Genomic DNA, 13,748 nt, shown 5'->3' on the forward strand with positions numbered 1-13,748 from the left:
ATGTAATGTAGTAAATAACATGCAATATATGGTATACAGTATGCAGCATGCAATAGAATACATAAATTATATATGATATATAATATATTAAGCGTATATTATGTATACTGCACACAGTACTATGTATAAAACAATAACGTATAAAATAATAATGTAATATAGTATGATAAAATAATACATATTATAACACCCGAACGTATAGCATTATTCAGTATAATGTAATCTATTTTAAATATGTCCGATTATAATCACACACAATAATGCCTATTAGTGTAATTGTAGATTTTCATGATTCTGGACTGGTGCGATGTGTGCGGCTGTGAGCTCAGTGACAGCCACTATATCACAGCCATGTCCCCACATTGCTCCTCCTAAAATCACCCGTGTCCCGCTCCCAAACGTGAGCAGGAGCGGGGCTGCGGGGCTGGGGGGCTGCGGGGCAGGGACCCTCTGGGGGCGCAGAGCCCCCCGCGCTCCCGCTCCCGATGTCGGCGGGGGTCGATCCAGGCGGGCGCTGCCCCCGGCCCGGGGCCGGGCCCGTCCCCGCCCGCGCTGACATCAGTTCCCGCGTCCCCCCCCGCATCCCGCATCCCGCATCCCTCCCGCCGCCATGGCCGCCAGCCCGGCCTACGGCGAGGAGAAGGGCGGCTCCTCCAGCCTGGGCGAGCCCGAGTACGGCCACGACCCCGCCAGCGGCGGCATCTTCTCCTCCGACTACAAGAGGTGGGGACAATGCGGGCACAGGGGACAAGGACGAGCCTGCCCGTGTGCCCGCCACCGCAGGCCTTCGCCGCCGTTCTCGGCGGGGACGTGGTACCGGAGCAGCGGCTGGAGCGGCCCCGGCGTGGGGACGGGGACGGGGATGAGGATGAGGATGGTGATGGGGATGTGGATAGGGATAAGGATGGGGATGGGGTCAGGGATGGGGACAGGGGATGCGGTCACGTCGCCGCCACCGTCATTGCAGGTTGCAAAGGCCGGAGAGGGTTTTGTGGGAACACCGCGGGATTTTGGAGCTGGTGTGGTTGAGGGAGACGTGCGGGGACCCCCTTTGAACCTCCCGCCCTCAGGCTGGGGCATCCCGGGCACGGTGTTCCCCCCAACGGCATCTGCTGGCTCCTGTGGCTCTCCTGAGCTGACACCCCCTCACCGCATCGAGGTTCCAAACGGGGGGGGGGGGGGTGTTGAGGAATGTCACCCCTGCGTGGGAGAGGCTGCTGGGGGGGCAGGGGTGAAGAGGGATGGGGGGGATGTGTGCTCCTGGAGCTGCAGGAATGTCTCATTGCCCTCCCTACCGAGCCAGTGTCCCCCCCTCTGACGCCCCAGCAGGAAATCACTGTCTGACAGTGTCACTCTCTCTCCCCCTGGCCATGTCCCCCCGTCCAGCAGTGTCCCCTCCATCCCTGGCCCTGTGGTATTATCCCCCATTATGACAGTGTCCCTCCAGTCCTGATTCCCTGGCAGTGTCCCCCACTTTGAATGTGTACCCCATCCTGACCTCTTGGCAGTGTCCCCAGTCTGGGAGTGTCCCCTCTCCCTCTATTCCTCCCTAATGCTAAAGAGTGTCCCCCATTGTGGATGTGTCCCTGATTTGTGACGTGCTGGCAGTGTCCCCATCTCACTGGGTCCCCCCTTCCCTGAACTCCTGGCAGTGTCCCCTTCTCTCTGATACCCTGGCAATGTCCCCCAGCACGACAGTGTCCACCCAGTCCTGAGCCCCTGGCACTGTCCCCCACCCATGGATGTGCCCTCCATCCATGACCTGCTAGCAGTATCCCCATCTCATAGTGTCCCCTCCTTTCCTGACCCCTGGGCAGTGTCCTTTGCCCTGTCTGGCAGTGTCACACTCCCTACCCCTGGCTGTGTCCCCCAGTATGACAGTTTCCCCCAACCCTGATCCACTGGCACTGTCCTCCAGTCTGGCAGTGCCCTCCATCCATGACCCACTGGCAGTGTCCTGATCTCAGAGTGTGTTCCCCTTCCATGAGCTCCTGGCAGTGTCCCCCAGTTTGGTCAAGTCTCCCCCTCTCTGACCCCTCCTTGGCAATGTCTTCTGGCCTGGAAGTGCTCCCCTGCTCCCCACATCTGCCAGTGTTCCCTGACCTCCACGGGCAGTGTCCCCCACTCTGGCAGCCTCCCCCAGCCCTGACACCCTGGCTGTGTCCCCCAGTCTGTCCAGGCTACCTCAGTGATCTGCCATCAGTGTCTCCCACTCTGGCAGTGTCACCACCCTCACGGCAGTGTCCTCTTACTCCTGACCTCCTGGCAGTGTCCCCCACACTCACAGGGTCCCTATAATCTGCATGCTGCCCTTCACCAGAGCCACACCAGGTCTGCCACCACTCCTGCGAGCCATCCATGGCATCCATGGCACACGGGGCAAGACAAATGCACCAAGTGTGACCCCACCACCCAGGTGGGACACCCACAGGTGCCCCATTATGCCGCCCTACCACCTAGGTGGGTGTCCCACCATGATGTGCGTTCCCTGCCCAGGACTGAGCCACTCAGCACTGGGGAAGGAGCTCCCTGCAGTGTTCCCAAGTCCCAGCTGCAGGTCAGATGTCACTTCGGATGTGACATCGCAAGTTGGCCTCATCCACTGGGAAGGGCGTCCTGATCGAGGCTGCAACCCAACCCCAACCACAGCATCAGGTTTCAGCCGGCTGTGCTGGGCAGAGGAGCGGGGCCACAGCCCTGTCACCATCCCCAGGGCCACTACCCCCAGCCAAAGCCATGATGTCCTTGCCGCCAGTGCAGAAGCTGCTGCGGCAGCTACCAGTGGGGCCGGCTGGCTGGCCGAAAACACCAGAGGGTGGTGATGTGGCTGAGGAGGTGACAAGCCCGGTGCTAGCCACCGAGGCTGGACAACCCACCTGCTACAGCGCCCTGCGAGCTGATGAGCTGCGGCCACTCGCCGGCACCGAGCCCGCAGTGGACACTGGCACCGGGCCACCACCGCGGTAAGACTCCCCTGAGGAGCCCCCCTGGACCCTCTGGTGATGGTGGCTCTGGCCAAGCATCATCCCATGGGTGTCACCCTCAGCTGCTGCAGGTAGACACAACCTTGCAGGTGCCCCCAGTTTGGGGGGGACCAGTGTCCCTGAGAAAAGAGGACAGTGGTGACAACTTTACAAAAGGCTGGTGGCATTTTCCCAGTCCTGGGAGGGGACAGGGAAAGGGCTTTTCGTCAGGGCGTGCTGGCACATCCATGCCACTATGTCCATGAGGGGACAAGGGACACCCACCCAAGCCAGGATGAAGCTGGTGATGGGCACCTGTGATTTAGTGACAATGTAGGGTGACAACCACAGCCAGGATGGGACGGGGTTCTCGTCCCAGTGCCTGGGATGGGGATGGCACTCGGTGCCAGCACCATGCGAGTCCCTCTGGTTCCTCTTTCACCTGGCTGTAACCCAACTCCTGTCCCCATAAATATTTCATGGCGAAGGGCTGGATTGCCGGCCTGATGGCAGGCTGGGAGCAGAAAAAAAGGACTAAAACCAGGTAAAAATGTGAAAATGGGAATTTTTTTCCCCTTGGTGTTGTTCAGGCATGATGACCTCAAGGAGATGCTTGACAGCAACAAGGATTCACTCAAGCTGGAGGCCATGAAGAGGATTGTGGCGGTGGGTGTTGCTGTCACTGGTGGGGACCACTGCTGGTGCCGAGCTGTGTCACATTGTACCGGCCCCTGCCATGCCAGCTGCCCAGTGTCACACCACTTCTTTTCCCCCTAGATGATTGCCCGGGGTAAAAACGCCTCTGATCTCTTCCCAGCTGTGGTGAAAAACGTTGCCTGCAAGAACATTGAGGTGAGGAAGATCTTGGGTGGCCCTGGCAGCATCCCAGGGTCTGGGACTTTCCCTGTAGGAGAGTTTTGGGGATTGCCTGGGTTTTGGGGGGCTCTGAGGTGGCACCTTCACCCTGCAGGTGAAAAAGCTGGTGTACGTGTACCTGGTGCGCTATGCAGAGGAGCAGCAGGATCTGGCCCTGCTCTCCATCTCCACCTTCCAGCGAGGACTCAAGGTGAGCTGGTTTGGGGACCCAGGGGAGGTCTGGGGGAGCACTGAGCCCTCCCCAGATGCACTGCAGCTCCCCATATGTCCCCCACAGGACCCCAACCAGCTGATCCGCGCCAGCGCCCTGCGGGTCCTGTCCAGCATCCGTGTGCCCATCATCGTGCCCATCATGATGTTGGCCATCAAGGAGGCTGCCTCGGACATGTCTCCGTACGTGCGCAAGACGGCCGCCCATGCCATCCCCAAGCTGTACAGGTAATGGAGGGGTCAGCTGCTAAATGTAGGGTATAAGGGTCTTGGCTGCTTGGTACAGGCAGGGATGGGGAGGAGTTTGGTCAGCATCACCTGCCCTGCTCCTCCCTCACAGCCTCGACTCAGACCAGAAGGACCAGCTCATTGAAGTGATCGAGAAGCTGCTGGCGGACAAGACCACGGTGAGCAGGCTGCTGTGTCTCCCCCACCTCTAAATCTGGGAACATCACTGGCCTGGTGTCCTCATGGGGATGGAGATGTTCCCACCAAACTGGTGTCATCTTGGGGATCCCCAAAAGGGCTGGCATCCTCATGGGGATGCCACTGTCCCCACTGATCCAGCATCCTCACAGGAATGCAGATGTTCCCACCAAATTAGTGTCCTTGTGAGGATGAAGCCATCCCTGGAGAGCTGGCATCCTTGTGGGAGTGCTGCTGTCCCTAACAGGCCAACATCCTCATGGGGAATCCACCAACTCCATTGAGCTGGCATCCCTACAAGGAAGGGTTTCCCACTAAACCAGCACCCTCACGGAGATGCCACCATCCCCTCCAAACCAGCATCTTGTTGATGATGCCACCACTCCAGTGAGTCACCCCAGGCTTTCCCTCCACAGCTGGTGGCTGGCAGCGTGGTAATGGCATTCGAGGAGGTGTGCCCAGAGCGCATAGACCTCATCCACAAGAACTACCGCAAGCTCTGCAACCTGCTCATCGATGTGGAGGAGTGGGGGCAGGTGGTCATCATCAACATGCTGACCCGCTATGCCCGCACCCAGTTCCTCAGTCCCAACCAGAACGTGAGTTCGGAGTACAGGATGCCCTGAGAGCCTTGGGGTGTCCTGGGAGCCCCGAGGGAGGTGGGGTGAAGGGGGACTGCTCTTGGGGATGCAAAGAGTCCTACCTGCCAGCAGGAGTCCTTGCTGGAGGAGAACACTGAGAAGGCTTTCTATGGCTCAGAGGAGGAGGACACCAAGGACGCCAAGGCAGAGGCAGCCTCGTTGGCTAAGCGCAAGCCCTACGTCATGGACCCCGACCACCGCCTGCTCCTGCGCAACACCAAGCCCCTGCTGCAGAGCCGCAATGCCGCGGTGAGACCCTCACTCCCACCCTGTTTGTCCCCCAGGGCACCGGTGGTGTCAATCAGCCTGGGCTTATGATGTTCCCACGGCCAAGGACTCACTGGGGTGCTTGAGGGACACCCAGGGATGGGTGTCCGCAGGGTCAGGCTACCTCCAGGTGCTGAGGGTGGGACTGGGGGACGCGGCCATTCCTCAGGGTGTCCCCCATTCCCACCAGGTGACATTTGGGTTTGTGTCCATAGGTGGTGATGGCTGTGGCACAGCTCTACTTCCACCTGGCACCCAAGGCAGAGGTTGGAGTCATTGCCAAGGCGCTGGTACGGCTCCTGCGGAGTCACAGGTCTGTGACACTGGGGTTGTGGTGGTCTCCTACCCCTCCACCCTAGTTGTTGAAACACATGGGGAGCTCTAAGACGCTGTGAGAGACCCCCAAAAAGCCCATCCCTGGAGGGACATCAGGTTGGAGGCCTTTTTGGGCTGGCCCAGTCCAGACATGGGGTGACAACATCTTGGTAGTACCAGCCTGGTGGTGGATCCTGGCCCGTATTCACAGGGACTTGCTGAGGGTGTCTGGTCCTGCCCCACTGATGGTGGTCCCCTCTTTGTCCCCACAGCGAGGTGCAGTATGTTGTGCTGCAGAATGTGGCCACCATGTCCATCAAGCGGCGGGTGAGTCTCAGACTTGGTGTGGGAGGAGCTGACGCTGTTGACTCTGGAGCGAGATGACGATTAGCCAGCAAGGTCACCAGAGCTTGGAGGTGGCCTTGGCAAGGTGGGGGGACAGAGATGGCACTAATGTCTCTGGCTGTGCATGCAGGGGATGTTTGAGCCCTATCTGAAGAGTTTCTACATCCGCTCCACGGACCCCACACAGATCAAGATCCTCAAGGTGAGCTGGAAACACCCGGCAGAACCTGTCAGGGGTGGCTTTGGGGCTTCATGAAGCCTTTTCCCTGGGTCAGGTGTCCTTATGCCCTGGGGGCAGGAGAACAGCCAGGCCCCTGTGCTGCCCATCTCGTCCTCTTTCCCACAGCTGGAGGTCCTCACCAACCTGGCCAATGAGACCAACATCTCCACCATCCTGCGGGAGTTCCAGGTATGCCACCACCATACTGAGGCTGCCACCCTGGCATGGCTCTTGGTGCCAAACCACACCGTGGAGGGGGCAGAGGAGAGCCCCTCCAGGAGGAGTGGGCTGAGGCCATGCCAACCCCATCGGTGGTTCCAAAGGGCCCCAATGTGTGACAACCACCAGGGGGGATGCCCGTCACTGGCACATGGGTGACATGTCATGTGTGCCCTCCATGCCTGTGCAGACCTACATCCGCAGCATGGACAAGGACTTTGTGGCGGCCACCATCCAAGCCATCGGGCGCTGTGCTACCAACATCGGGAAGGTGCGGGACACCTGCCTCAATGGCCTGGTCCAGCTCCTCTCCAACAGGGATGGTAAGTGCACACAGCAGGGGTGAAACAGGAGCTCCGTTGCTCTCAGGGCAGGGCCTCGCTGAGGCCAGGTGTCTGCCCGCAGAGCTGGTGGTGGCTGAATCCGTGGTGGTCATCAAAAAGCTGCTGCAGATGCAACCCGCCCAGCACAGTGAGATCATCAAGCACATGGCCAAGCTCACGGACAACATCCAGGTGGGTTGGGGTGTTGCTGACCCACAGGAGCAGGGAATGGCAGCAGTGCCACATGTCCGAGGGCATTTCACAGGTGCCAATGGCGCGGGCCAGCATCTTGTGGCTCATCGGTGAGTACTGCGAGCACGTGCCCAAGATCGCGCCTGATGTGCTGCGCAAGATGGCCAAGTCCTTCACCAACGAGGAGGACATTGTCAAGCTGCAGGTCATCAATCTGGCAGCTAAGCTCTACCTGACCAACTCCAAGCAGGTACCAGGGGTGTGATCCTATGGTGTGCCTCAGTTTCCCTGTCAGGGAGGGAGAGGCCAGCCCTGAGCATGTTCTCTGCCGCAGAGCAAGCTGCTGACCCAGTACGTCCTCAACTTGGCCAAGTATGATCAGAATTACGACATCCGCGACCGGGCTCGCTTCATCCGCCAGCTCATCGTGCCCACCGAGAAGAGCGGGGCCCTCAATAAGTATGCCAAGAAGCTTTTCCTGGCCCAAAAACCAGCTCCCATCTTGGAGTCCTCCTTCAAAGGTACCCATCCCTGGTCACGGGGCATTGGGACACGGGGCCAGCTGTCACCACAATGCTGCATAGCTGTCCCTGAGCTACTGCCTCCTCTCACCTCATTGTAGATCGGGACCATTTCCAACTGGGCTCCCTGTCCCATCTGCTCAATGCTAAGGCTGTGGGCTACCAGGAGCTGCCCGACTGGCCGGACGAGGCCCCTGATCCCTCCGTGAGGAACGTGGAGGTGCGTGGAGCACCCTGGGTGCATGGGGGAGGAGGGGCCAAGGTGGGGACACTGTCTCAAGTTCTTGGAAGAGCCCCAGAAGGTGCCCAGGTACTGCTCACCTGCCCCTGTTCCCTCCCTAGTGCTCACACATCCGCTTGGGGATGGGGGGACAAGGGTGGCTGTTTGGATCCCCCAGTCATGGATGATGGCTCTGCTCCATCAACCCTGTGCCAGCAGGTTCCTGAGTGGACCAAGTGCACCAGCCGGGAGAAGAGGAAGGAGAAGGTGGAGAAGCCTTTCTACTCTGACTCAGAGGGCGAGTCAGGGCCCACAGAGTCGGCAGACAGTGGTGAGGACCTGATGGCATGAGACATGGGCAGTGGTCACTGTGGCCATCAGGCAGGTGCCACAATGGTGGGGCATTGGACAGGGGACATGAGAGTGGGGACACCCCATCATGGAAGGGACATGGCAGGAGATGTGGAGGGATGCAGTGGTGGGCAGTGGGGATGCAGTGGAATGCAGTGGGACTATGCAGGGATGCAGTGGAGAGGCAGCAGCAGGTGTGGGGATGCAGTGGAGGATGGAGGATGTAGTGGGATGAAGTGGGAGATGGGGGAATGTGGGGGGGCACAGCAGCAGGGCTGAGCTGTGCCCCCACAGAGCCTGAGTCCAGCAGTGAAGAGAGTGGCAGCAGCAGCTCTGGCAGCTCCAGCTCTGGCAGCGAGGAGGAGGAGGAAGAAGAGGAGGAGGAAGATAGCGGGGAGCAGTCAGAGGACAAGGAGGAGGAAGAGGAGAAGAGGCCGAAGAGGAAGGACAAGGAAGGTTCCCATAAAGCAGTCTCAGGGAGCGCGGGCAGGTACCCCCTGGGAAGGCGGGGGGGTGCTCCCAGTGAAACCCCCACCCCAGCCCCCTGAGCTGGGCTCTCCCCGCAGCCCCAGCGAGGAAGAGGAGGAGGAGGAAGGGGCAAAGAAGGCCAAGAAGAAGAAGGCCTCTCAGGGGAGGAAGGGCCGTGCTGAAACCTCATCAGAGGAGGCCAGCACCTCCGAGAGCAGCTCCTCCGGCTCCGACTCGGGCTCCGAGGCAGAGGCCAAGCGGAGGAAGGTGGTGAGGGCTGGGATGGGCTGGGATGGGGGGCAGCACAGGGATACCTGGACCCCCTATTGAACCCCCCACCTCTGCCCTCCTGCAGCCCCCCAGCAGCAAGGCCGGCCCCAAGGAGATCTCCCTGCTTGACCTGGATGACTGTGAGTGGCTGCCTGGAACATGCAAATGGCCGTGGTGGTGCTGCTGGGGAAACTGAGGCATGAGCACGCACCCCAATGTGATCAGGACTCCATGGGTCCTTTGGGAGCTGCAGAGTTGGGCCGAGGACAGGTGTGGTGAGGGGCCCTTGTCCCCAGAGGATGGCTGTGGGACAGGCTGTGCCCATGGGATTGTCCCCATGTGGCTGTGCACAGGGACAGCCTACAGGGTTGTGTCTAGACCAATGGAGTTCTGCCACTGGGCTGTCCTTGTGTGGCTGTCCCCATGGCGCTATGCCACCAGGGCTGTCCCCACATGGCTGTCCCCATGAGGCTGTCCCCATGGAGTTGTGCCCATGGCACTATGCCACCAGGGCTGTCCCCACAGGGCTGTCCCCATGAGGCTGTCCCCATGGGACAATGCCACCAGGGCTGTCCCCACATGGCTGTCCACATGTGGTTGTTCCCATGGAGCTGTGCCACCAGGGCTGTCCCGATGCCATTGTCCCCATGGAGCTGAGCCATTAGAACTGTCCCTGTGGGTGTCCCCATGGGGCTATGCCACCAGGTCTGTCCCCATGGGACTGTGAGCTCTGTTAACCCTTTCCTCCCCCCTCCCCACCCTGCAGTCACACCCCCTCCTCCCCAGCCCATCCCCTCCAGCAGCATCGTCTCCACCAGCCTGGTGACCGACCTGGAGGGCCTCACTCTCACTGACACCTCCCTGACGCCCACCGTAAGTGTCCCTCATGCCCTCCCTGGGGGGGTCCCAGGCCCTCTGTCACCTGTGGGGGTCTCCTGGGCCCCCTGCCACCTACAGGGGTTGCAGGGAGCGCTTAGCAGCCCCTGCTGTCCCCCGGTGCAGCTGCTGAGCCCGGCGTTCAGTGCGGTGAAGACCTACGAGCTGCTGCACCGCATGGCAGGCGAGGGGCTCGCGGTTGAGTACTGCTTCAGCCGCCGGCCCTTCCCGGGAGACCCCCACATGGTGGCCGTCCAGATCCAGATCTCCAACAACACTGACACCGAGGTGAAGAACCTGCGAGTCAACGAACCCAAGCCCCTCTCTGGCATGCGGATACAGGAGTTCCCTGAGATCGGTATGGCATGGCATGGCACGGCACGGCACGGCCGTACCGCTGTGGGAGAATGGGGACAGGGGTTGGGTGGGAACGTGGGATATAATGGCAGCTCTGTGGTTCCAGAGCGCCTGGCACCAGGGGACACAGCCAGCGTGGTGATGGGCATCGACTTCTGTGACTCCACCCAGGCAGCAAACTTCCAGCTGTGGTGAGCATCTGGCACCGGGCAGGGCAGGATGGGTGTCCCCAGGGATCAGGGCGTCAGGTGCTCCAGAGATGGGGAAAGTGGGATAGGTACCAACATCCCTCCAAGTAGCAGGGGACAGGGGACAGCAGAAACAGGGCATGGGGTATCCCGGGGGATGGAGGACAGCAGGACAGGCACCAGGGTCCCTCCAGGGGAGAGGAGACACTTGGATGGATGTGGGGTGGTTGGGGGACAGCAAGAAATGCACAGGGATTCCTGCAGGGGACAAGGAGGCAGCAGCAGCTTCAGGTCCAGCCTGACAGGTTCCCCCCATTCCTGAGCCCTTTTGTGTCACAGTTTCCCCTGGCCACCCCTGCCCAGGGCAGAGATGGGAAGCAGGAAATGGAGAGAGGACATATTCTGAGCGCGTGCCCCTCTCACCCGCCTGTCTCCCCAGCACTCACACACGCCAGTTCTACGTCTCCATCCAGCCGCCTGTGGGGGAGCTCATGGCCCCCGTCTTCATGAGTGAGAACGAGTTCAAGAAGGAGCAGGGTGAGTGGGGTCAGGGATGGGGACAGGGCGCTGCACGGGCAGCCACCACTGACACTCACTCCCAATTTTGTCCCCTCTGCCGCCCTCGCTGTGGCCCTAGAGCACCTGGCACGGCCGGGTGAGGGTAAGTGGCCGCTTGGCCGGCCCCTAGACTAGCTCTGCTCCCCTCACTCCCTCCTGCACCCCCAGCCTGCGGGTTGGGGTGAGCACACTGGTGCCGGGGTGGCCTTGTTGGGTCCCCCCAAAGCGTGAAGGGCTCGTTCCACCCCTGGCGCTCCCAGAACTGTGTCCGGTGAGTGACGCCCTGTGTCCCTGTGCTCCTGGATCAGCACATCCCCACCCTGCCCACACAGATGGGGGCTGTGTTGGGGGGAGTGCACGGTGCCCTGCAGCACCTGGCCCCATTGCTGCCACTGTCCAGAGGAGCCCATCCCCAGGGACGTAGCTGCTGCCACCAGGCAGAGACATGGGGATGAGCCCAGGAAGGGTCATGAAGGATTTTCCCAAATCCACTGACTCCTGAACCAAGAGCAAGCAGAGCAGCCAGCTCAGGATGTCATAGGGAACGCAGGGAGCTGGAGGGGCTTGCTTTGGGCATGTCAAAGCAGGGCCCAGTAGGGTGTGTGGCCAGAGACAGGCAGGTGCCTCTGTTATCTGCTCTAGGGAAGCTGATGGGCATGAGCGAGATCACAGAGAAGCTGACGCTGCCTGAGAAATGCCGGAGTGACCACACCATTGTCCAGCAAGTGACCTCAGCTGCCAATGTGGGCCGCGTGCCCTGTGGTGCCAGCAACGAGTACAGGTAGCTGGACGCCCACACCTGGATCAGTTCCCACCCAAATCACAGTGGGGACACTCAGGGCTTCCTTTAGGACAAGGAGCCTGCATGAACCCAAACGTGACAGTGTGACAGTGGCCGTGGGTGGCAGGCACCTGCTTGTCCCCACCGGAGCATCCCATGGGACCAGAGGGTGACAGGGGACAGCTTACCTTGAAGCCCTGTGTTCACCACCCAACAGGTTCGCGGCCAAGACGGTGACAAGCGGGAGCCTGGTGCTCATCACCCTGGAGCGGCGGGAGGGCTCCACGGCCCAGCTGACCATCAACAGCGAGAAGATGGTCATCGGCACCATGCTGGTGAAGGACATCATCCAGGCCCTGGCACAGTGACAGCCGGGCCCTTCTGCACCCACGGCCCTGCCCTCCCACCCCTTCTGCCCCATGCCACTCCCCAAAACACTCCCTGCCCCCATTTCTGCCAGGTTATTCCCTGACCCGATCCCAAAACGGGCGGCAGGCAGCGACCCCCGGGCCGGCTTTGCTGCTGAGTGGATGGAGCAGAATGCGGCAGATGGGATGCAGGGAGATGTCCTACTCGGAAGGGCAGAAGCGGTTCCAGCCCCCATGGAGCACAATGTGCCCCCAGTCCCTCACCATCATCTCCCAATGTAACCCTTATTTATTATGTCCAGGATCTCCCAATAAAGCTCTTCTCCAACCTGCTCCCTTTCCCTCTTCTGCTCTGTGTGCTCATCAACCCCAGATTCCCCCCATGCCGGGCTCTGCCAGCCTCCCCAGAGAAGCCACGGGGGACATCAGGGGACCAGCCATCCCTTAGGTGACTGGAAACATGCAGAGTCTCCCAGGGGTGGGTGGCTGCTGGAGAAAACCAGGCACATGGCGTCAGGGTGAAGCCCTTGGGGCAGGAGGTGCTCAGTTGGACCAGAGATCTGAGGAGTCCTGGGAGGGTTCCAGCTATTTATTCAAGGCAGAATTGCTCATGCTTCAACCGCAGAAATACCTGCTACGTCAGGGCTGGGTCTGTTCTGCAGTGTCACTGGAGGGATTCCTGGGGCCAGCTCTGGGAGGCTTTTCATCTCCAAACCGGGATTACAGAAAAAAAAGGAAGGAAATCTGACTCTTTATTAAGATCTCTCCTCCCAGCACCCTCCCAGGGTGGGATTTCAGAGAGCGCTGGCTCTCTCCATCCAAAGCTGCAGCCCAGCGCAGAGCCAGGCCTGGCACCAGAGGCAGAGGATGAGCAAAGGACGTGCAGGAAGGTCTGAACCCCGAACCGCCTCCGCTGCCACAAAAAGGGTGAGGGGCTTTCTGCTTTTTCTGGGTAAGAGATGGAAAAACCACCTTTATGTTTTCTGACGGGTGAGGAATCCCTGGCTGGAGCCGCAGCACCAACCACTGGGTGTCAAGATCCACAGGGAAAAGCCCATTCCCACAAGGACAGGGACTGGAGCCGCAGCTGTCTAGCACTTGAGGGGGGAGGATGCAGCTGGGAGCCACAGTGATGCCACCAAGCTATTTCCCTTAGGGAGGCTGATTTAACCCTTGGGGTCCCATCCCTTCATGGGCTCAGCGAGCATCACAGCCTGTGTGTGGAGAGATGCCAGCACACTGAGGCTGCCCTTGGGGACCCCGCTTTAAGCCCCTGGGAGTCCCATTCCCTCATGGGGGCTCAGGGAGCACACAGCCTGTGTGTGGGAGCTGCCAGCACTGAGGTGTCCCTACGAGGGAGGCTGCAGCCAGGCATCCCAGTGCCACCACCCCATTCCCCTTAGGGGGACTGAATTAAGCCCTTGGGGGTCTCATTCCCCCCTGGGGAGCCCTGAGCGTGCTGAGCCTGTGTATGGAGAGCTGCTGGAGCCAAGGGGGCTCTGGAAGGGCTAAAGCCAGGCACCACAGCACTGCCACCACCCCATTTCCCTCGGAGAACCCATTCTAACCCCTTTGGGTCCCATTCCCCTCAGAGCGGGCTCACTGAGCGCCCAGCCTGTGTGTGGCAAGTGGCTGGCATTGAGGTGGCCCTGGGGGTGCTGAAGCTGAGAGCCGCAGCACTGCCACCATTCCAGTACTTCAGAGGAGCTGATTTAAGTCCTTAGGGGTCACGATTTTAGCCCTTGGGAATCCCATTCCCCTCAGAGTGGGCTTAGCGAGCACCACCGTCTGTG

The 13,748-nt window shown here is 60.3% G+C and overlaps 1 protein-coding gene across 3 annotated transcripts; it reads left to right on the forward strand.

Annotated features, from left to right (window-relative positions):
* Nucleotides 1-553: 553 nt before the first annotated feature.
* Nucleotides 554-12,288, forward strand: AP3B2 (adaptor related protein complex 3 subunit beta 2). Of its 3 annotated transcripts, XM_032122806.1 has the most exons (29): nt 554-723; nt 3,554-3,629; nt 3,741-3,815; nt 3,934-4,029; nt 4,117-4,277; nt 4,390-4,456; nt 4,892-5,074; nt 5,189-5,365; nt 5,599-5,696; nt 5,971-6,025; nt 6,174-6,245; nt 6,390-6,452; nt 6,673-6,805; nt 6,888-6,997; nt 7,071-7,247; nt 7,332-7,518; nt 7,620-7,738; nt 7,958-8,069; nt 8,384-8,579; nt 8,656-8,827; nt 8,913-8,967; nt 9,594-9,700; nt 9,830-10,061; nt 10,167-10,251; nt 10,688-10,785; nt 10,886-10,909; nt 11,449-11,587; nt 11,805-11,922; nt 12,048-12,288. In XM_032122806.1, the coding sequence occupies exons 1-29, from the start codon at nt 611-613 to the stop codon at nt 12,057-12,059; spliced, it is 3,312 nt and encodes a 1,103-aa protein (XP_031978697.1). In that variant the 5' UTR covers nt 554-610; the 3' UTR covers nt 12,060-12,288. The 3 variants fall into 3 exon arrangements, with proteins under 3 accessions (XP_031978697.1, XP_031978695.1, XP_031978698.1); XM_032122804.1 differs by having other exon boundaries at nt 11,805-12,288; XM_032122807.1 differs by lacking the exon at nt 10,886-10,909 and having other exon boundaries at nt 555-723; nt 11,805-12,288.
* The last annotated feature ends 1,460 nt before the right edge of the window (nt 12,289-13,748 follow it).

The sequence above is a fragment of the Corvus moneduloides genome, chromosome 13 (assembly GCF_009650955.1).
Source record: "Corvus moneduloides isolate bCorMon1 chromosome 13, bCorMon1.pri, whole genome shotgun sequence".
NCBI lineage: Eukaryota > Metazoa > Chordata > Aves > Passeriformes > Corvidae > Corvus > Corvus moneduloides.